This window comes from Panicum hallii, chromosome 7 (genome assembly GCF_002211085.1).
Source record: "Panicum hallii strain FIL2 chromosome 7, PHallii_v3.1, whole genome shotgun sequence".
NCBI classification, from domain to species: Eukaryota; Viridiplantae; Streptophyta; class Magnoliopsida; order Poales; family Poaceae; genus Panicum; species Panicum hallii.
The window spans coordinates 35,157,012-35,180,504 of NC_038048.1; the positions used below are offsets into that span (position 1 = coordinate 35,157,012).

A 23,493-nucleotide genomic window follows, 5' to 3' on the forward strand; every position below is an offset into this window, starting at 1 on the left:
CTGGGTCTGGAAGCGGCGCGGGAAAGGAAGTGAAGCCATGGAAATTGTTGGGGTGAATCGCGAAGGAGCAAGGAAGAGAGAGGAGCCGGGCGCAAGGAAGCTGATCGCGAGAAGGGATGCGGAGACGAAGGGGCGCTACGGCGTCTGTTGTTGGCGAGAGCGAAAAGGTAGCCGTTCCCTTCGGCGCATACCTTTTATGCAAAAGACTGCTCCCCCCTTCGCGTCCCGCGGCGACCGAGGGGAAGCCGAGCGGTCGCCAGCGCCGCCTTCCTCTACCCTCACACTCAATGACCGGTGGGCTCGGGTCCACCAGTCATTGGCGTGGGCGCTGGAGGATCGTGGGAAGGGCGGAATCCGAACCGCCCGAGCCGCGTGGCGGGCTCGAATGAGACAAGAATCTGAACCGTCTGACGCGCACGGTGCGCGCGGAAGACGGGTCCCTCGGGGATCCCGCTACGGGCGAAAGGACATCCGTGCCCTCGCCTGGCGGGAACGAGCTGTACACCCGGCGCGATGCTGGGATTTGGCCCCACCTGCGGGTTCATCCCTCTCCCGAGGTAGGCCCGGGGGCCTCTGTCGGTACATACAGATAGGGGTACCTCCTGCTAGGGTGTCCAGGCCCTGGGACTTCTCATAATCCACGCTCCCCCTCGCCTCTGGGCCACGTGGCATACGGTCTCCGGACCCTCCCCGAGCTCCGTGAGGTCCGGGCCCTCTGCACACCCACGTGAGCGGGAGAGCTCTCGGGTAACCCCTGCGGACCCGGCCTCCCCTGGGAGGTCCGGGGCCGCCACGTGTGATGGCCAGACCATCACAGGCCAGCCCGCTCCGGCCGGCCACGGGGGCCCCGGACCCCTCTTTCCCCCGGGAAGGGGTCCGGTGCCGCCATGTGCTGCCCAGCGGGAGGAGCGGGACTGACCCCGCCGCGTGCCTGCGGCCGGAGGCCCCTTACGGGTCGCCTCTCCACCTACCAGCATTTAATGCGGTAGCTGAGTTGGGCGCGCCAAGGTCAAAAGGTGCGGCCTGCCACTGACACACGGGGCAGGTAAGCTGACACCACGGTAAGCCCGCCTGATCTGAAGGCGGCGCGTCGTATCACCGCGCACAGTGCGCGGACTGTGTGCGGTCCCGTCACGGTGCTGCGCGCGTGATGATGGTCTGTAATAGGCGTGCTAAGGCTTGCGCTGTAACAGTGCGCATGGTACGAGCCAGCGCTGGCTCACACCCTGACTGGAGGTTCCATCCCAACAGTGACAGCACGGCTACACTGTTGGGCAACGCTGACACCGAACACTGTACAAGACAAGGCTGTACACGGCCGTATCCCGACTGTGGATACGCACATCAACTTCCCGATCGAGAGGACTACGGAGAGGAGCTCGAGGAGATGACCTCCATATCTCTCGTAGAACAAGCTCCTGTTGGCCGGACCCACATGTCGGGGTCCCGCTCAGTGTAAGCACTCCTCTTGGACTATAAAAGGGAGAATGCACTCGTTAGAACACAAGGATAAAACAACACTCACACTAGACGTTCCAAGTTCCAGGTTGCGCACACGCAAGCTTAGGCTGTTTTCCATTCAGGCTCACGCAGCCAATACAACACCAAAGTGGACGTAGGGTATTACGCTACGGCGGCCCGAACCACTCTAAATCTGCGTGTCCTTCCTGCGTTCATCTGTCCACCGATCGAGCGCTCCTGAGTCCCCTCCAAACCCATCCTTAACTAGGATTAGGCGGGTGCTTTCCGCCACCCGGCTGGAGAATTCCTCCGACAAATGGCATCACCGACCTAGGCATCTACAGAGACTTCGGGCAGAACAGGCCGAAAACTATTGCGGGCCTTCGTGATATGATGCACAATTGGTCCGAGCAAGAGGAGAAGATGCGGGAGCGCTTCCCGAGGCGCCAAGATAGCAATATGAGGCGTCCAAACGATAACCGCAAAGATAAAAAGCCAGCGGGACTATTCGGGTCCACCCCGAAAACGCAGACCAGATGATCTCATCGTGGCCGTTGAGCGTCCTTCACGAGGCAAGAAGTCGACGACGCATGAGGAGTTCGAGAAGCTCGTACAGAAGAAATGCCCGTGGCATCCAGGTGCCAATCACGCGGCCATTGACTGTTACCACCTCCGGAGGACATTCAACAACCCCGGTGGTGGCAAGAAGAACAAGAAGCCAGTGCACAAGGAACCCGAGTGTCAGATCCGGGGCCATGGGGCTGTGTACATCAAGGAGTCCGTATTGGGCTAGGGGATAGGACGTGTCCTATACCTTATTTATGTTGTATTCTACCCGCATGCGGAGTAGAACTAGTCGATACAGAAGGAAACTACTCGAGTTGTACTTGAGTACGATTACTAAGCTAGTATCGGGCTAGAATTCGTGTAACCCTGTCCCCCTGGATATATAAGGGCGGGCAGGGACCCCTCTCAAAACATAAGATAACCAGATCAACATCAAGACAATACAAACCATCATATAGGACGTAGGGCATTACGCATATTGCGGCTTGAACCTGTCTAAATCTTGTGTTGTCGGCACCTTCGAGTTCCTGATCTCGGCGCATCCCAACCCAAAACCTACCACCGCGGGTATACCCCTCGGTGGGCAGCCGGATAAAACCCGACACCGAGGACGACGACCAAGAGGACCAAGGGCGCAACATGAAGTTAAAGGATGCTTCGAAGACCGTCAACGTCATCTTCGGGGGAGAGGGAGACTTCGGCTCCAGGCAGGACCAGAAGCTGCTTCTCCGGGAGATCATGTCCATCAAGCCGGCGGTACCACGACCACTCCGTTGGTCGGAGGTCCCCATCTCGTTCTCTCGCGACGATCAGTGGACGAGCTTCTCGGAGCCCGGTAAGTTCCCCCTTGTTCTGGATCCAGTGGTGGCAGAAGTCAGGCTCACCAAGGTGCTCATCGACGGTGGGAGTGGTCTCAACCTCATCTTCGCCAGCACTCTAAGGAAGATGGGTCTGGACTTCACGGACATGCTGGTTCCGAGCAAGTCCCCTTTCCATGGCATCATCCCGGGTAACGCGGTGCACCCACTTGGTACGGTAGTTCTTCCAGTCACCTTTGGTATGAGGGAGAACTACCGCACCGAGTTTATTAAATTTGAAGTGGCTAACTTCGAATATTCTTATCATGCCATACTGGACCGTCCGGCACTCGCCAAATTCATGGTAGTGCCGCATTATGTTTATATGCTTCTCAAGATGCCAAGACTAAGTGGAGTACTCACTCTCCAAGGCGACTTGAAGAAGTCGTACGATTGCAATCAGGAGGCGATCCAGTATGCTTCGACTACTCGCGTGCCAGATGCTTCAGGGGAAGTACTCGCGGCCGCGCAGCAGCTCTCCCAGTCCGGGCTGGAGATCCCTTCGAGAAAGGCCAGCAAGTCGAGCATCCAGTCAACTGACGACGTGGCCCTCAAGTCGATCCAGCTCCAAGTGGGTGACTCATCTAAGACCACCGTCATCGCGCGCGGGCTTAGGTGAGAAATAGAAACTCGCGCTTGTCAGTTTTCTTAAGGCTAACCGAGACATATTCGCGTGGAAACCAGCGGACATGCCAGGGGTGCCCAGGGAACTGATCGAGCATAGTCTGAATGTACACCCACAGGCCGTGCCCAAAAAGCAATGCTTGCTGAGGTTTGCTCACGACAAGCGCGAGGCAATCAAACGGGAAATAGCTAAACTCCTTGCGGCTGGATTCATTAAAGTAATCCATTCAGAGTGGGTAGCTAATCCCGTCCTTGTAAAAAAAAGAATAATGAATGGAGAATGTGCGCTGATTACACCGATCTCAACAAGCATTGCCCGAAGGATCACTTCGGGCTACCGCGCATTGATCAAGTCGTCGACTCAACGGCGGGATGTGTGCTCCTCTGTTTTCTTCATTGTTATTCAGGTTATCACTAGATTGTGCTCAAGGAGGAAGATCAAATCAAGACCGCGTTTATCACCCCGTACGTGACATATGCTTACAAAACTATATCCTTCGGGTTGAAAAATGCACGAGCTACCTATCAGCACGCGATCCAGATGTGCTTTGCTAATCAGCTGCATTGGAACGTTGAAGCCTACGTGGATGACGTGGTCATCAAGACCAGGAATTCCGACGACTTGATTGCAGACTTGGAAGAAATGTTCAGCAGTTTGCGCAGATTTCGGTGGAAGCTCAACCCAACCAAATTCACTTTTGGAGTACCATCAGGGAAATTGCTCGGGTTCATCGTCAGCAACCGTGGAATTGAAGCCAATCCTGTGAAGATCACGGCCATCATTGATATGGAGGCTCCGGCCACAATCAAAGATGTGCACAAGCTAACAGGATGCATGGCAGCTCCGAATAGGTTCATCTCCCGACTCGGGGACAGAGGACTACCCTTCTTCAAACTCCTGAAATGCCAAGATAAGTTCCAATGGACGGAGGAGGCCGAGCGGACCCTGCAAGATCTGAAAGGTCACCTTCAGTCTCCGCTGGTCCTTACAGCACCACTGCCGGGGGAAGTACTACTCTACATCGCGGCAATAACTCATGTTGTCAGCAGTGCTATTGTAGTCGAGCGAGGCGAGAAAGGCCATGCGCTTGGAGTGCACATGCCTGTATATTTCGTCAGCGAGGTACTTTCCGAATCCAAGGTACGGTACCCCGCAGTTCAGAAACTTTTATATGCAATTCTGATTGCCTCAAGAAAGTTGCGCCATTATTTCGACGAGTATAAGATCACTGTGATTACGGATTTTCCTTTGGCGGATATTCTTCATAATCAAGATGTCACGGGGTGTATATCAAAGTGGGCAGTGGAACTGGAGGCTTTGTCTATCGACTTCAAGCCACACACTGCAATCAAGTCTCAAGCTATAGTCGATTTTATGGCTGAGTGGAGAGAGAATCAAATTCCAACTCCAGTTGACAAGCCAGAGCATTGGACCATGTACTTCGATGGATCTCTCAAGCTCGACGGCGGCGGCGTCGGAGTCCTATTTATTTCTCCACGGGGTGAACAGTTGAAGTACATCCTTCAGATCCTTTGGGAGGTATCCAATAATGAAGCCGAGTATGAAGCCTTGCTTCACGGGCTACATTTGGCGATATCACTAGGGATCAAGCGACTACTTGTATATGGCGATTTTCTTCTTGTCGTTTAATAAGTCAACAAAGAGTGAGACTACAACAAGGAGATGATGGACGCTTATGTACAAGAAATGCGCAAGCTGGAAAATATATTTTTCGGCCTGGAGGTTCATCATGTGGTACGGGAACATAACGTTGGCGCAGACATACTGTCCAAGCTAGGATCCACCCGTGCATAGGTTCCAGCGGGAGTTTTCGTCCAGGAGCTGAAATATCCATCCATTAAGTCCTCACCTCAGGTAACCACTGATGATGGCCTTCAATAGCCTGATCGGGAGATTATGATGCTTGGGGAGGACTGGAGAGAGGCTTACATCGACTTTATCCGGGATCAAAAACTTCCAGCAGGGGTGGACGCAAGAAGCGTAGAGGTAGCTCGTGTCATGCGCAGAAGCAAGGGTTTCGTCCTGGTCGACAGCAAGCTCTATCGGAGTGGCGCACGATCAGGGGTGCTCATAAAGTGCGTCATGAAAGAAGACGGCTACGACATATTGCGGGAGATACATGAGGGCGTTTGCGGCAACTACGCAGCTTTGAGAACACTGGTGGGAAAAGCGTACAGAGCTGGTTTCTGGTAGCCCACTGCAGTGATCGATGCTGAAGACCTCGTGCAGAGATGCCAAAACTGCCGGTTCTTTGGAAAGCAATCTCATGTCCCGGCTCACAGTCTCATCCCCATGCCGCCATCTTGGCCGTTTGCTTGCTGGAGCCTAGATATGATTGGGCCCTTCACAACAACGCCAGGCGGTTTCACCCATGTATTGGTGGCTATCGACAAGTTTACCAAGTGGATAGAGTACAAGCCGATAGCCAAGCTCACGCCAGATCGGGTTGTTGATTTTATCTCTGATATCTTGCATCGCTTTGACTTCCTGAATACCATCATCATGGATCTGGGATCAAACTTCACAGCTAACCAGTTCTGGGAGTTCTGTGAAAATGCGTGCATCGAGATCAAATATATCTCTATTGCACACCCAAGGGCCAATGGTCAAGTTGAAAGGGCGAACGGCATAATAATTGAGGGCCTCAAGAAAAGACTTTATGATGAAAACATCAAGAAAGGAGGAAAGTGGATACACGAGTTGCCACATGTCGTCTGGGGGCTCCGGACTCAGCCGTCCAAAGCCACAGGACAAACTCCATTCTTTCTCGTCTACAGCTCTAAAGCTATCTTACCGGCCAACATCATGTGGAAATTCCCATGGGTTAAAATGTACAATGAAGGTGAGGCGGACGAAGCGAGGCAGTTAAAACTTGATTCTGTCGAAGAGGCTCGCTGCACCGCTTTTGTTCAGTCAGCCCGATACCTACAGGGGATTTGGCGATATCATGATCGCAACGTAAGGGAATGGTCATTCAGCATAGGCGACTTGGTTCTACGTCGCATCCAAGATGAGTCCGGCCTACACAAGCTCAACTCAAGGTGGGAAGGTCCGTTCGTCGTCAAGCAGGTCACAAGACCAGGGTCGTATCGACTACAATATCCCGAGGGCCATGATGTTCCGAACTCTTGGAACATTCAGAACTTGCGCAAGTTCTACCCATGAGAAAATGTTCGGAGATAGTTGATCTCCGGGCGCTCAGGTGGTCTTTTTCTTCCAAATCAATTTGGAGGATACATGCCACAAGATTCGGATTGTAAATTTCTCTATGCACACACGGAGGCTACGGCCACGTGCATGTTTTATATAAAATGACTTCTTGTCATGAGTTTGACAGAGGCTGCGGCCACGTCCACGCTTTATTGACTTCTTGTCGCAAGTTTGACGGAGGCTACGGCCACGACAACGCTGTATCGACTTCTCGCCATAACCTTTGATGGTCGTGTGTGATGATGATCGCATCTTTCCCAACAAGATTGATCCGTTCGATTGGTTTATACCTAACTTGTTGGATGGGCTCGCATACGGAGCTATGTCGACTACGCCCAGAGTCGTTGCACTCGGGGCAATTTCGACTCCTTGCCGGAGGCACGGCAACTGCGCGACGATGTTCACATTCTTTCCCAACAAGATCGATCCGTTCGATTGGTTTATACCTAACTTGTTGGATGGGCTCGCATACAGAGCTATGTCGACTACGCCCAGAGTCGTTGCACTCGGGGCAATTTCAACTCCTTGCCGGAGGCACGGCAGCTGCGCGACGGTGTTCGTGTTCTTTCCCAACAATTTTGATCCGCTCGATTGGTTTATACCTAACTTGTTGGACGCGCTCACATGAGGAGCAATTTCGACTACACCCAGAGGCGTTGCACTCGGGGTAGCTTCGTTTCTCCCTGCCATATGTACGACAATTCCACGACGATGCTCGCGTTCTTTCCTAACTAGTTAGGCCCGCGCGATCGGGTTGTATCTAACTTGTGGGGTGGTTTCCTACTCGGAGCTATGGCTACCTCCAGGGTCGCCGCACCCGGGGTAGTGTCTACGGCTTAGCCTTTAAGCTTGGATGACAATTCAGCTAAGGCACACATAAGTAGAGACACACAAGTAGAGACATCAAATAAAATATATATACAAGGAAACAAGTACTTGTTTTTACATTCTACTCTTGCAGTACCTCGGGCTTCTCGGAGGTACTCAGTGAATTGGTCTTCTGTGCACTCCGCAGCCACTCTCTGAGCAAATGTCTCTAGTTGAGCCTTCGGCATAAAGGATTTTACGAAGGCGAGGGCGTGGTTGACACACGCGACCGGAGCTTCTGAGAGGAACTTGACGACCTTCTGCGGTGCTCCGCGAAGTCGCTCCAGTAAGGGCCGCTCGTCTGCTTTGCCTTCTTCTAGTGGATCCACCATGTCCACCGGCTCCTGGGCGGCCCCCTTGAGGTCCTCCAGCTCTTTCTGCTGCCGCGCGTCCTTCTCGCTCAGCGTCTTGATCTGCTGAAGGCTGCCGAAGAATTGTTGTTCGGTGTCGGCGATGACCTTCTGCAGCCTCTCGATATCATCTGTACGGTGATACAGCATATTCTTCACGTCAGTAAGCAGCTCTTTCTTATATGTTAAGATTTTCCTAAGCTCTGCGGTGAAGATGTTTTCAGAATTCAAGACAAATTGCTAAGTGGAAGTACTCGAGGGAAGAAGGGGCTTGCCTTGGTGCGCTTTCTTTTGTTCTTTGAGCTGCTCCTGGTGCGCCTTCTTCTTTCCCTCGAGTTGTTCCCGGAGCTCAGAGTTGGCCTTCTCGAGGTTGCGGAGGTCGTTCTTGAGGAGCCATATCTCCCGAGTCCGCTTCGCCTTCAGCTTGTCGAGTTCTCTCCTGAGATAGATGTTCTTCATCAGCTCCTCGGATACGCGCTTATCCTTGGCAGCAAGCTCCTGGTGACCGCTCACGACGCTTTCAGCTTCTTGGATTTCTTCTGTGAGTGCGTGATCACGTTTTGCATAGAGGAGGAGATTAAGACAAGCCATTCGACAACGCATATAGGCAAAGGAGTTATCACGTCTTTCCATGCCATAATTGTACAACTCCTTGTAGGCCCTCTTGAAGGTTTTTATATTACTGGCCGTCAGCATTGGGTCATCCACCAGATCTGTGGTGATGACGTTCTGGTACCCGGGCCCGACCATCAGCAGCTCTCCAGGACACGAGGTCCCTGCGGCTTCTTCTGAAGGTGGTTGCTAGGCACCTACAAGTAAAGATGCTTTCAGTACATAACGCCTGGGGTCTAGGCAGCTAGCCGTGGGCGGTCAGACGCTTACCTGTGCCATCCGCATGAGCGGCGTCAGGGGCCACGACTTGTTCCACACCACCAGCCCCGGCTTCGGCTTGTTGTGGCTCGGGGGGTGGCAGGTCGGGCAGCATGGCGTCTGCCTCGGAGGCTGCCTCCTGGGGCGTGGGCTCCTCTTGGGCTGCTAGCTTGGGGCTGGAGTAGTGGCGGCCAGCTTCGGCTTGAGCTTCACGGCGCTTGCAGACCTAATGAAGCCGAGTTAGTTATCATACAAGTCGAAAAGAGCATAATGTTTACTATTCAACAAGTTGCAAACTTACACCGTAGACTTCTTCATGACAGCCTTCTTCACCCGCATAGCCCGTCGCTGGGTACTCATCGCCGGCGGTGGGGTCACACCAGCTGATGGCGCGGTGCCCGCTATGACAATGGTAACGGTCGCAACAGCTGCTGGATCTGTTCCCATTTCTTGGAGCTTGGGCCTGGGTGGAGAAGTGGGAGGACTGCAATTGAAAAATGTCAGCATGCAACAATATTGTTGTATGACGACAAGTCAGCATATTCATACCTGGTGGACTCGACTTCTTGCGCTTTGCGTTTGCGCACAACCCGGCGACCCTGCGGGACCGCAGGCAGAGTGTCGGCCAAATCCACGGATGGTCTGGGGGAGTTGCCTCTACTTGCCTTCCCCTCGGCTCCTTTCTCCGCCAGGGGGCTTCCGCCTTCGGTGGACTCGTTGCTGGGCAATGCCTCGGCTACTCGAGCCCTCTTGGCTTCAGCTGCAGCGCTGGGGAGGAGGTGGTCCGGTCGAGGGATGTCGGGTTGTGGCGGGTAGCTCCGGTACAATTCTGTGTGTCCCTACAGAAGATTTTCAGTTAGCAGCGGTAAAATAGAGATCATTTTCAACAAAAGTAGTCGAATACTCACCGGTTTCGGACGATTCTGTGATGCGAACAGCTGCGGGACGTAGGGGACTGCATCCACGTCTAACAGCACCTACTTGACTCGGAGGAGTGTGGCTTCGTCTGACAGCTCCTCTGCGCACATGCGAGATGGATCTTCAGTGCCCTTGTACTCGAATCCAAGTACGTGGCGTTGCTGAATTGGCTGGACTCGGCGTTTGAAGAAGGAGAACATAACAGACGCGCTGGTCACTCCCATCAGCTTATGCGTACCTATGGTGTCTAACAGTTCCTCAACTTGATCCATGTCCCCCTGGAAAGCTTGATGTTCCACTCCGGCCTTACAACAGGTGGACAATTTAATTTTTCTAGGAGTTGGGGGGTATGATTTTCGATATAAAACCAATGATTTTTCCACCCGGGAATATTGGAGGGGAATTTGTACGATAGGTACTTGTCGCCGGCTTGTTGTTTTAGTTGGATGCCGGCGCCCCCCACAATAGAAGGATTTTTCGAGGTGGGTTGTGGTTTGACTCGGAAGAGAAACCGGAAAAGATCCCAATGGGGCTCGATTCCGAGGAAGGCTTCATAGAAATGAATAAAGATTGAGATGTGGCAAATAGAGTTCAGGTTGAGGTGATGGAGCTCAAGCCCGTAATAGTAAAGAAGGCCACGGAAAAAAGAGCAAGAGGGGAGGGCCAGACCCCGTTCGGCAAAATGGTAAAATATGATGATTTCGTCAACATTTTCCATGGGGATAGGTTCGCGGAATGAGGGGTGCCAATTGACAAGATTCTTGCCTTGGAGCAACCCCTCGGAAACAAGCCTATTAAGATCGTTGAGGGAGCACTTACTGTGTGTCCATTCCCTAGACGGCGGCTGCGCCTCCTTCTTCTTCCCATCCTTCTCTGATTTCTTGGGCGCCATCTCTGGATCCGCTTGCCACGAGTTGCTCGGAGGCTGCGAGGAGAGGGGTGGGGAGATCTGGGTGGATTGGGAGTTCTTCGAGAGGATGAAGGCGGAGCGCGGTTCTGTTTGGGGGATTTTGGCGGCTTGGAAGCACAGTTTTTTACTCAATGTTACCGCGGGGTTAAATAACCAGCGGTTGGGTGTAGTTTTACTGTTTTGAAGCTAAAGAGTCATTTCAAAGAATGTTTGGCAGTTGAGGGGTTATTTGATTGATTGTTTAGATAAAATATTCGATTAATCATTTTTTCAGGGCTAATTGTCCCGAAAAAAGGGGTTTTTCGAATTCCAGATCTAACTTCCATCATTTATGCCATCACACCGGTTCTTTACCATATAGACATTTTTACATTGCATGCCACGACTTTTCGATCCTTATTTCCAAACTTGAGAGATTTGGATTCAAGGCTCGGAGGCTGCGGGATACGTGGCATCGACTACTTATTTTTTCAAATTTATTTGAAAACGTAAGTAAAGAAGATTCAAGACTAATGCGACCGTTAGCCTGATTCTCTGATTCAACCTAAGGCTCGGGGGCTACTCCATATGGAGTGCGATTTTTTAATCGCACACCATATCAAAAATATAATTCGGGGGCAGGAGCACCTCATAGCTTCGATGCAGCCAAGTGAGTACTCGAAGAAGGACTTCAAGACGGAGCTTCAAAGAAGCTGAAGACTACTTCGAAAAGTACTCGATAAGCCTGCAGTACTCAGCTACGAAGAGCTCGGCGGCTTGTCACACCCAGAGCCACGGGACTGTACATAACGTAGTTTAAACATGTTTAAGAGATTAAGTCCGTCTTATATCTTATTCATCTCGTTTATCTTTTATTTATCCCGTATGAGTAGGAGATAAAGCTAGTCGGTACAGAGGGAATCTACTCGAGATATGTAATGGTACGATTCCTTAGCTAGTATCGGTTAGGATCGTTGTAACCCTGGCCTCCCGGATATATAAGGGGGGACAGGGACCCTCTCAAACCAAGATCATCAGATCATTCTACACCCAATGCAATAAAAACCACCATACAGGACGTAGGGTATTACGCACCTCGCGGCCCGAACCTGTCTAAGTTTTGTGTTCCTTGCATCTTCGAGTTTCTGATCTCGGTGTCTTCTCACCTAAAACTTACCACCTTGGGTATATCCCTTGGTGGGCAGCCGGTAAAACACCGACACATGAATTTATGAATTTATGGAGAAGGAGAACTTACAAGTTACACATAAGAAAGAACACCTAACACACTCACACACCACCCCCACCACCACAACAACAACTACCAAAAACTCAAACAGCGGCAAAGAGGAAGCGTCACCCTGAATCACAAAGCAACCATATTAGGGAGGAAGGTTTTCTCCATAATGATGCCTCCAAGGAGGACACGACGTCCACAGACGATGTCATCGCCAACCGTAGACGGTCTTAAGTTTTTCAACCAAAAGAAAAATTTAGGAGGTGGAAGATCTCACGATAATGCCTCCAACGAGAAAAGTGACACCAAAGAGGTCACCATTATTAGTATTGGCCAATGCCAAGCAAGACTTTCGCCTGAAAATCTCCACAACCTAATCCCCCTCCCAAGAACAGGAGCCCACCGTTACCGCATCGAACTAGTCATCGCCATGCCAGACCAACCGCTGAGGTAACATCCGCAGTGAGCTGCTACCACAGGGAAGATGCTGCCGCGCTGACCAAGGCACAGACATGCGTGTCTTGTCGACGCGGCGCCAACCACCAAGAGCAGCCACTAACTCGCGAGCACCAGCCACCACTATTGGCCACACCAAGTCACCGCACAAGGGCAATGGTTGCTCACCCAGCTAGCTTCCAGTCATCGTCACCAATCCCTTCACAGGTTGCCAGCCGCGAGGAGTCACCTTCAGCTGGTTGTTGCTACCACAATGAACTTGTCGCTAGCATGCGCGACCAGTCACTATGGTGCCAGTCCACGGGATCGCAGCCAACCATGCGGTTGCGAACTCCTCGTGGATCGCCAATACAAGGTCTCCACGACCATGCCGTCGACTCGCCGAGGAAGCCGGTGTCATCTTCACCGTCATCGTCATGCTCAGAAGTTGGTCATCATCGTGGCGCCGTCATCGCACTGCGCCTCCTCCTCCCCCACAGCTGCCGGGACCCACCTATGCGCCCGGCAGCTGGGACCGCGCATCCACGAGCGTGCGAAGCCGTCGTGGGACCAGGCGGCGCCACAACATGCCCCATGGCCGGGGTCTGGTGCTGTCCGCACGCGCGCAGCCGGGGCGTCTCCTCCACCTCGCCTCGCACGCGCCCAGCGCCGCAGCCACCGGATCCGACCATCACAATGCCGGATCCGTAGCCCTCGGGCTCCGTCGTCGCGGGGCGCCGCCCGCACAAGTGAGCCCACTCAGACGGCTCATGCTGCTGCTCCGTCGCCGGCCGGGATGTCTCCACCTCTCCTCGCATGCGTCCAGCCGCGCAGCCACCGGATCCGTGGCCCTCGGGCTCCGCCGTCGCGGCGCACCGCCCACGCCAGCAAGCCCCCTCAGACGGCTCAGCACCCGCGCCTGACCGCATCTGCCAAAGGACGGGGAAGAGGCCTCGCCGCCGTCCTCATCGCGAGGTGCACGGGCTTTCGGCGGCCCGCTCGGGTGGCGGCGCGGCGAGAGGAGTCGTTGGGGGAGGGGGCAGTGGCTAGTGGTTACGCGCCGCTCGAGTCGCCTACTCCCTAATTTTAGATCGAGCTTTCTTTAAATTGTTTTCTCACAATTAGGGAATCCAATAGAAATAGAAGAACCGGTAGAAAATGAGGGGGTGAATAAATATGGGAGAAGAAATAGAGAAAGATAGTTTTATGAAATTCTATACTTACAGCACTAAAAGAAATATCAATACTAAAATACGTACAAACCCTAGGGGTGAAAAACACGTTCACAGCTACAAAATCTTGCAACACAAATAGGATAGGAGTACACAACATTCTTTTCGTACTCCCTACCATGTGACCTTATCCGACCGCGCTAGTCAACATACAATGACAACATGTCAGCCTGTCAAGGTGGGTTATGCCTAGTTGACTCGGTATTTAACTACTCGGGCGGGCGGCCGCTGCCATCCTGCCATACAAATTAGCTGTGTGAGTTGGAGCATCTCCAGCATTTTTCCGATAAATATCTCCTAATAAAATAATTTTAGGATTGTCGGAGAAAATCTCCAGCCGGGTGGCGGAATGCACCCGCCTAATCCTAATTTAGGAAGAGTTTGGGGGAAACCTAGGAGTGCTTGATCAAAGGGCGGATGAACACGGGAAGGACACGAGGATTTAGAGTGGTTCGGGTCGCCGGAGCGTAATACCCTACGTCCACTTGTGTGTTGTATTGCTTGAGAAAGCTTGGTTGTGTGGATGGGAGTCTTCTCGACTTAGAAGTTTTTTTTGTTCTAACGAGTGCTCTCTCCCCTTTATAGACTAAGGGAGGTGCATACACTGAGCGGGACCCCGACAGGTGGGCCCGGCAACTGGAGCCTGCAATACGAGAGATATGTAATCTTCTTCTCCAGCTCCTTCCTGTAGTCCTCTATATCGGAAAGTTGATGTGCGTATCTACAGCCAGGATATGGTCTTGTGCCGCCTTACCGGCACAGTGCCTGCTGTCAGTGTCTACGTACAGTGGAAGACGTGCTGTCACTGTTGGGCTAGAACCCTCTGACAGACGAAGAAGCCGCGCTGACCCGCCGCGCCGTCGCCTCCGCGCACACTGTAGCAGCGCACGCCTCGGCTCACCGGCAGCAGACCATCATTACCCACGGCGCGGCGCTGCGAGTTGACTGTACACCTTTTGCCCGCGCACAGTGTGCGGTGATGCGACGCAGACAGGCTTACCGTGGTGTCAACATACCTGCCCAGCATATCAGTGGGCAGGCCATGCCCTGTCTTGGGCACGCGCAGTCCACCTACCCGCATTAAATGCGGTAATTGGCCGGCGTCCCGAGGAGGTCCTTCTGCCACGAGCACATGGTAGGGCCGGCCCTACGGTCACCACCTTGACGGCACGTGGCGGTACCGGACTCCTTCCGGGGGGGAAGGGAGGTCCGGCCCCCCAAGGCCAATCCAGATAGACAGGCCCAGAAGGGTCTGGCTCCCACACATGGCGGCACAGGACCTCCTGGGGGGTCCGGGCCTGTGGAGGCCATTCCTGAGCATGCTGTCCTCGTGGGCACGTGGAGGCGCCGGACCTATATGAGCACGGGAGGAGGTCCGGAGACCATGATCCCAGCTGTCAGGCCGTACGCCCCGTCGCCCATAGGACAAGGGCGAGGTCACGGATAACCTTGCGCCCATCTGGTTGAAGACTCTGCCAGTCGACTTACTGACAGACGGGGCCCACGGAGAGGCAGGTCTCCTTGCAGCGGGCCACCACGACCTTCTGATCATTGAGTGGCGATGATGGAGGTTAGGCGGCCGAGCATGTGGTGGCGCGCGTCCACCACGATGCGCTTGGTGCACACGCCAGAGCCGGACACCATCGCGCCCTTACCTGTGAGGCGGCAGCAACGCGCTAAGGGTCTGGACACCCTAGCAGGAGGTACCCCTGTCCGTATGTACCGGCAAGAATGTTTTAATACTATTTTTATGGATTATTGGGAGACATGCTTTTACAGTTCGCCAATAATCTCATCCCAATATAACTAATATATTGAGAGAGCTAAAATTCTCCCTCTATTTAAGAGGAGTTGGGGTGAAATATTGAAACAGTCCAATAATTATTACGGAAAGAGAGAGGTTTTGGGGAAATGCTGGAGTATATCTTCTTTCCAATATTATAGGAAAAGAGAGACTGCTGCAGATGCTCTTAGACCCTATTAAATTAGATGTTTAGTTACTAATCTGACGTATTAAATGTAGATTAATAATAAAACTAATTTCATAACCCCTAAACTAATTATGAATTAATTAGACTTAATAGATTCGTCTCGCGAATTAGCTCTAGTGTTCTGCAATTAGTTTTATAATTAGCTTATATTTGATCCTTCTAATTGGCATCAAACATATGCGACAGGGCTATACTTTAGCCCGTGGGATCCGAACACCCTCTTAGTCCAATCTCAATATATAGTTTTATTGTATAATTAATAAAATCTAGAATTTGATAACCAAGCAAGATGAGTATCCTTATGATGAAATTTCTCTCTCATCTTATAAAACTTATCTTCTCTTTTCTTATAATAACATTGTCATGTGAGCAAATTTACTGATGTGATATACAATTTAATAATCATGAAAGTCGTATAAAATTCCCACTAAAACTGATCTCAGCGTGATAATCGCCGTTGTAATTGACAAGTACTACACTTATGATGCGTAGTATTGGGCTCTTGGCATAAAAGAAGGACGCACCAGTAGTCTTGTACTACATGCCAAGTCATGAAGCGGTTGGTTGAATGCGAAGAGGACGATTAAACAAATACAAGGAAATAGTGACGAAATGAATTCCAGCCAGATCATACTGTATATGATATACGCACACTGACTACTCAGCTGTGGAGTTCTGTTGATTGAATGTGGACACATGCCTGAGCTTACCAACTGCTCCATGAGACCATAAATAATTTTTCCAGCATGTGTGTTTACGCACGTTGGCCCCGAGGAACTCAAAGCAGTTGGGTGTGAGGGGATGAGGGATACTGGATACCCTGCCGCGTGTTTGGGCACCACCGGCCACTGGGTCACTGGATTTGGATTCAGATCGGAGTATCGGACAAGTGCCTGTGGCCAGAGAAAACCGGTGGCACTGGTTCCTCAGTTGCAGAGCGGCAGAGCGGATAGGCGTACAGGTCCCTGCTCTCTGCCCTCGTAACGCGCCTTTTCAGGCTCTTCCCGGCGTGGCTTGTACGCTCGGCGGTGTAGCGCCGGGTTCCCCGAGAGGAACTTGCCGGGCGTCGAGCGAGCTGCAGCGGCGTCCACTAACGAATCGCCGGCACCAGCAGCAGCCCAGCACTGAACGACAACCCCGCGGCCCGTCCGCGGTCGGTGTCTCGGAGCACACCACGGTCGTCGACTCGTCGGTCAACGCGCCCCCGAGCCCCGACGAGACCGCCGGTCACGGGAGGCGTCGCGACGGCGGGGGTTCGAATCCTCGCGCGCGGCGGCCCGGCTGCTTGCCACGGTGCTACCCGCTGTTCTTCTGGCCGCATGGGCCGGTCCACGCCACGTGCACCACCCCGCCCGCTGCGCTTGTGCGCCCGTGAGCCCAAACCCAGCCACGACCAAATGAAAAGGGAGCCTGCCTGCGCGCGGCACGGCAAAGCGAAAAAGCGGCGAGCGAAAGGGACCCGCCCGGGGGGTATCGGGGTGGCGTCGGGTGGGCAGCCTGGCATCCCATTCCTGCCTTCGCCCTTCCTCCTCGTCCCTCTCCGCCGGATTCTCTCTCTTTTTGGGGGTTTCCCCCCACCCGCACTCGCACTGCCACTGACTGCACGCGCTCCGACTCCACTGTCCGCTCCCGCGGCCCCTCCCCCTCCTCCGGCGGCCGCGCGCGCGGCTCGATGCGGCGGCGCCTCGAGCTGGTGGCGCTTTTCGCCGCCGCCGCACTGCTGGCGGCGCGCCCGCCCCAAGCGGCGATCGCGGCAGGTAAGCGCCCGCCGGGTTCCCCACCCTTTCCCTCCCCTCATTTGCCGCTCGCGTGCTCCCGCCGGTGGTAGGCCTTGCTAGTGCGCAGGCCAAGCGGCGTTCGCTTCCCACACGGTGATCGCTGGGTGCTGGGGCCTGATATGGTGGGGGCGCCGGCCGTGCTCGCCGCGGTGGTGAAGCAGACGCACACTCCCCTCAACCGGAGCTTCGATTTTGTTATGCTCTTTGCTCCCATAGCTCTATCCGGTGGTGATTCGGAGTTCATGACACCCTTTTTTTTTGCTGGTGATTGTTGGCGACGATTCCGCATTTCCGGCTCGCATTAGTGCCCCAAGGCTGCATTATTAGAATCCCAAATGAATGAATGATTGAGGTCATTACCTTTGTTTCCCGCCGAGGGTCTGGGACGGGGTCACCTAGCTGGGGAAAAATGTCATAAGCAGAAATTGTTCGGGCTCGGCGCACGCGTCGTTTGCCATGGGGGACCTCGCTTCGCTCTCAGCTTGGAGTCCTCGCGCCATTCAATTCGCCTTACCTAATAGGGTTGCTGTACTGCGCTGGGCTGCACAGTTGCCTGTGTGCCTTTGGGAGCGCTCAGGCCTCTCGGCCTGCTTGTGTAGCCGTTGGATTTCGCTCTCCCCAGGCTCCGTCGTCTCACTTGGCGTTACTGAATCACTAATCTGTTTGACTTCACCTTCAACTGATGTTTTCACGTGGGGTCTTCAGACTTGTGCTCTATAGAATACTGCTGAATAGTTGAATTTCTTGACTTGAATCCATGCACGCTTATCCCTAGGTACGCCACATTCTGAATATCTGGTTATAGCATGTTGGATCGTCCTCGATGAAATCGGGGACTGGATTTGGAATTTATTGCATGTTCTGTTGGTCATGCAAGATACTATCTCTTGTACTGGTCGTGTGATCTGAGGCATTCACTTCAGTTTCTGTTTCCTAAGATGCAATTCGCGTCATGAACAGAGAGAGCAAGCTGCACGACTTCATTGCAGATTTTGTTCTTTCTTTGTAATATCTCCCCCAATTTCAGTATAGATATGGAGTGATTAGGCTGGTCTTAAAAAGTTATTTATTATTTTTAAGCTTCCTTGTATCTGTTCATTTGCAGCACCATTCATTGTTCATAATCGTTCTTCCATCATGCAGATTGCCCTTTGGATTTGAGTTGGCCCAACTACGGACTGATAGCTTCCGTCTGCTCGGATCAAAATGGACACTCAAAGTGTTGCCGCTACATCAATGCTGTTCTTGCGGTCTCATCTGCCATGTATGCAAACACGACAGGCACACTTGGGGTTCCGGATGAATTTTCTGATGCCTGCATTGCCAACATCTCTGATAAATTGGTGTCAAAGGGGATTCTGCCCACTGCCGCATCGTTCTGTGGCCTTGGGATCAAAATTCAAGTGTCCTATCAATGTGTTGGGATGACCACCATCGTTCAGATGTTGCAGTCTCCGAATTTCAGTGATGTCACAAGAAGCTGTGCAACTACACTTTCAGATGATATCACTTGCAAGAGGTGCTTAAACTCTGGTCTGTCGTACCTCCGCCATCTCGTGGGGGAACAAGATAATGTCACGTTGAATACCTGCCGTGATGCTGCTTTTGTTGCATTTGTGAGTCAAGGGAACATATCTACTGTTGATACGGCCGGTTGCTTTTTTAGCGTTCAGGGGCTTAGTGCTCTTCAAGGTTTGCATATTTGATAAAATCAACTTGCCTTCCTTTTCTGTAGAATGGCTGGTGTCATTAGAATTTTGTTGGGCAGAAATTCTCTTAAATTCTGTAAACTTAGCCATGCTCCTCTTCTTCCTGTCATAAATGGCTTTTCTTTCTGTTTCGTGGAGCGAGTCTCCTTAAGTCATAAGCCTGGCACCTCACATGATCATTTCATAGGTTTATTTCAATGGATAAATACCAAATGATTTCTGTGGATATTTCTTCTAATTCTGTGAAGCAAGTTTATGCATGTCGGTATTCTAATATAAATAACTAACAGTAGGTATCCATCTTCAAACATTCATAATAAGCATTTATTAGTACTGCTGTTCTGATGATATTTAGCTTTTGTTGTAATAGTTAGGTATGAACAAACTGCTTGTTTTAATCTTTGCATTTGTTCATATTAAAAAGTTATATATTTCTATATATTGGTTGCAAAGATGAGCTATTGCTTTACATCTGCTTTTGTTATGCAAATTTGTAGCCGTAGTTCTTACACTTTAGGTACTTATGTGTATTAAAATGCACTCTCCTAAAAGTATCTAAGAGAATCTAAGAGATCATCTAAGAGAATATATAATGTTTACAGAGAAGGTCACATACTGAGCCTAAAAGTATCTGTTTGCTGTAGTTCAGTCGTTTGTAGCTTGGCCTTGTCCAGTATGTGACCTTCTCAGTATTGAATATATAATGCAGCAAACATCTCTGGACCGGCCCCAGATGGACTTCTTGCGCCAGATATATCTCCCAGTCCACTTACGGTGCATGTTCCTGTAGTGCCACCCAAGCATCATCACAGCTACAAGCTTGTTCTATTCCCAGCTATTGGAGCTTTGGTTACTGGATTAGCCATTCTACTAGTGATAATACTGATTCTGCTAATCCGTAGAAAGAATAAAGAACTCAAAAAGATAGAAGGAAATAACCCTTTGGATGCATGGAGTTTCTCTGCTGTCAAGAAGAGGCAAGAAGGTAATTATTTCCTGATCTTTTTATTGTGCTGCTGTAGTTCTTTCATGAATATTTGCTCATTTAGATGTCCAACTGGTTTTAAAATTAATGAGGTTATGTTGCATACAATACAAGTGCTGGATACTAGCTTTCCGTTCCTTTGCGAAATATGGTTGATTTTAGATGACATAAAACTCATTTATGAAATCATCGTCCAAGTGGTGATATGGGAAATGATAGTTTTAGCCCATGGGCCATGGCAAACATGAGGGAAAATATAAAGCCCTAGATCCAGTCATATGTTTGGCTGCTTCCGTGCTTTTTGAATCAAATATAAAGATCTACCATTACACATCAATATCTTGTCCATTAGTCATGCCATTTGTACCCATTATCCTAAATAGAAAACTAAACTACCTAGGTGGAACTATGTGATTCTTACTTATGAAGGAAATTCGAGCCAAGAAGGACTGAACTCACACCTTGCATAAATTGAGCTAGGCTCAGTTCCTTTTAGCCATTATCCTGAAGCTATTAATCAATAATATGGAAAATTATGTGTGGTTTGAATTTTTTTCTTTCTACAGTTCATCATACTTTAAACTATGATGGACTTCCGGCAATTTATTTCGGAAACTTATGGTTGAAAACTGAATAGATTCGCTTGAGGCTGATTCTTCAAATTATTTTACAATCAGAATCAATTCAAGAGCCATTTCAATTTATTTGCCTAACAGGAGCGTTTTGCAGGTAATTCTACCATTTTCGGCAGGTTTAGTTACAGAGAAATGAAGAAAGCGACAAGGAACTTCAGCACAGTGTTAGGAGGTGAAAATGGTACAGTATTCAGAGGCCAACTGCCTGATGGATCTGTGGTTGCTATCAGACGCATTGATAGTTCGCCGAAACAAAGTCAGCAAGAATTTTGTAAAGAAATGGAATTTCTTGGGCGGTTGCATCACCGGCATCTTGTCGGACTAAGAGGCTTTTGTTTAACAAGATTTGAGAGGTTAATATCTGTCATATTTAAATTTAGATATCCACCAATTTATGGTTCTTACAGTGCCCTGTAATTCAGGTTTCAGGTGCACGAATACATGGAAAATGGAAGCCTTCAAGATCACCTACATTGTAATATGTTATGCTCATTCTGTCTTATGGCGCATCATTTTTTGAACTGCGTACTGAAAAGCATTTGACCCTTTGCAGCGCCAAGTAAACATCTTCTACCATGGAAAAACAGGATCCAAATTGCCATTGATGTTGCTAATGCTTTGGTGAGTTTCAGGAAAGCAGTGATCTCGATTATGATTCAACTTGTTCTTTTTTTTCTTTCTTCAGAAGTCATTGATCCTTATAGTGCTAGACACATTAGTTGTTTCTTAGAATTTGATCAGTGGGTGTCAAGCCTACATAAATCTTTATCATGCTCATTGTCGTGACTAAACATATTTCAAATGTTACGTTTAATTTGTTGCAATGTTTGGTTGCAGGAGTACCTTCATTTCTATTGTGATCCTCCACTATACCATGGAGACGTTAAGCCTAGCAACGTCTTCTTGGACAAGAATTACCTTGCGAAGGTAATTGGCGCATAACTTTGCCACAATTTGCAACCCTTACTCTGCATAAACCAACTGTTTGCGTTTGAACAGCTTGCTGGTTGCAGTCTCGGGCACCGTTGCCCAACTAGTGGCAATACAACTCCCAGTTCCACGCCTGTGAATGTCAAGATCCAAGCAACTCCTGGTAAGGCACACTCTGGGTTTTCATGGCATTTGTGATATTTTCAATAAAAAGAATCAATTTCATGAGTACTGTACTGTGTACTAGTATCTCAGTAGCAATGCCATCAAAATCTCTTGTGAGCAGGGTACGTAGACCCCGAGTACGCGGTGACCCAGGAGGTGACCCCGAAGAGCGACGTGTACGGCTACGGCGTGCTGCTGCTGGAGCTGGTGACGGGGAAGCCCGTGGTCCAGGGCGAACGGAGCCTCGTGGAGTGGTCCCGCGAGCTGATCGGCACGGACTGCCGGCTCCACGAGCTGGTGGATCCGGCGGTGGCGGGCGCGTTCGACCTGGACGAGCTGCAGGTGGTGGCGGACGTGATCCACTGGTGCACGCACCGCGACGGCGCGGCGCGGCCGTCCATGAAGCAGGTGCTCCGCATCCTGCACGAGCGGCTGGACCCGCTCTCCGGGCGGTTCGCGCGCGCCGTGGAGGGCGAGGAGGGGTACTACTACTACGCCGGCGGCGGCGGCGGGCGGGCCAAGGGGAAGCGAGCCGGCGGCGGCGGTGGCGAGGCGGCGATCCAGTTCAGCGGCGAGGCGGCGCGGTCGTGGCTGCCGTCGTCGAGCAGCACGTCCCGGTCGCACTGCAGCCGCAGCGTGCTGCTGGAGTGCAGCTCGCCCGAGCAGCAGCTGTCCCCGCCGCCGGCCTACGGCAACGGCGCTTTCCCGGCCTGACACCGGCCCGTGCGGTGCAGTCCGTTCTTTTTGGGTCCGTGGTGGAGCTAGCGGCGGCGGCTAGTGCTGCTTGCAGCTTGCTCCGTTGCGTCGACGGATTCTGCAGTCCTGGCTGGCTGATGCGGTGACGCCAGGGCCTGCCATTTTTCGAGGAGACTATTCATGGTACGGAGAGGAGTATGGTTCCGGGTGGCTCGTGATGACTGATGGCCGGGCCGTGCCGACGCGCACGCGCTGACGCCGGGCAGGATCCTGCCTGCGAGATCGGGAGGGCCAGTGCCCAGGCGGCCATGGGAGCCTGACCTGTGACCTCTGCGCAGGAGTGATGGGGGTGGAAAGCGAGGCGCCACGCGTGAGAGCGACTGACTGGTGTCTGACTGTCGTTCGGTTCCCTAGGTGCTGGGTGGTTGCTTGCCATTGATCGCTGCATTGTTGTGCGTGTGGAACATGGCTACGCATTCAAGTCGTGATGCAGGCTTCACCAGGATACGATACTCTTGGCCTACTCCACCAGCGGTACTCCGACGCGCGGTGCCCGTTCTTTCCGTTTTGAGAGCGCACCGCATGTCTCCAAGTTTCGGGCGCAATTCTTCTTCTTGGGAGGGATAAACCCAGAGCTGCGCACCGGCGGCGTGCGGTACGACCCCTGCGTGATACGGCGAGGCGGTACTTCTTCGTCATGGGCGGCCATGCGGCCTGCGGTGCACGGGTCCTGCCAGTGTAGCAGGGCGGCACGCGCACGGCAATACAGCGCCATCGCGTGCCGTGGTTGAAACTTGAGAGTATCACGTGGATGGCGCCGGTGGAAAGGTGAGATGGATGCGGGGATCCCGGGCTGAAAACTGGAGTAGTTTGGCGTGCGGAGCGTGTGATCTTGCCGCTGCTCATTGGTTGGGAGTAGCTGCTGGATTGGAGGCTCGGACCGGTCCTTTTTGTGCGGTCAGCCGCATTGTTCCAACTTCCAGGTTCGAGGTTGCGGTTGGAACCCGAACGGCGGACGCGCTTGTCGGTTGTAACAGAAGTGCCGTACCGGCCGACTGCCGGCGA

General features: G+C 51.9%; 1 protein-coding gene across 1 annotated transcript; it reads left to right on the forward strand.

Moving 5' to 3' along the window:
- The first annotated feature begins 17,108 nt into the window (after nt 1–17,108).
- On the forward strand, nt 17,109–22,913 carry LOC112899909 (probable receptor-like protein kinase At1g49730). Its single transcript, XM_025968568.1, has 9 exons — nt 17,109–17,287; nt 18,452–19,000; nt 19,727–20,002; nt 20,732–20,990; nt 21,060–21,112; nt 21,191–21,258; nt 21,475–21,564; nt 21,637–21,730; nt 21,854–22,913. The coding sequence occupies exons 1-9, from the start codon at nt 17,203–17,205 to the stop codon at nt 22,444–22,446; spliced, it is 2,067 nt and encodes a 688-aa protein (XP_025824353.1). The 5' UTR covers nt 17,109–17,202; the 3' UTR covers nt 22,447–22,913.
- Nucleotides 22,914–23,493: the final 580 nt, after the last annotated feature.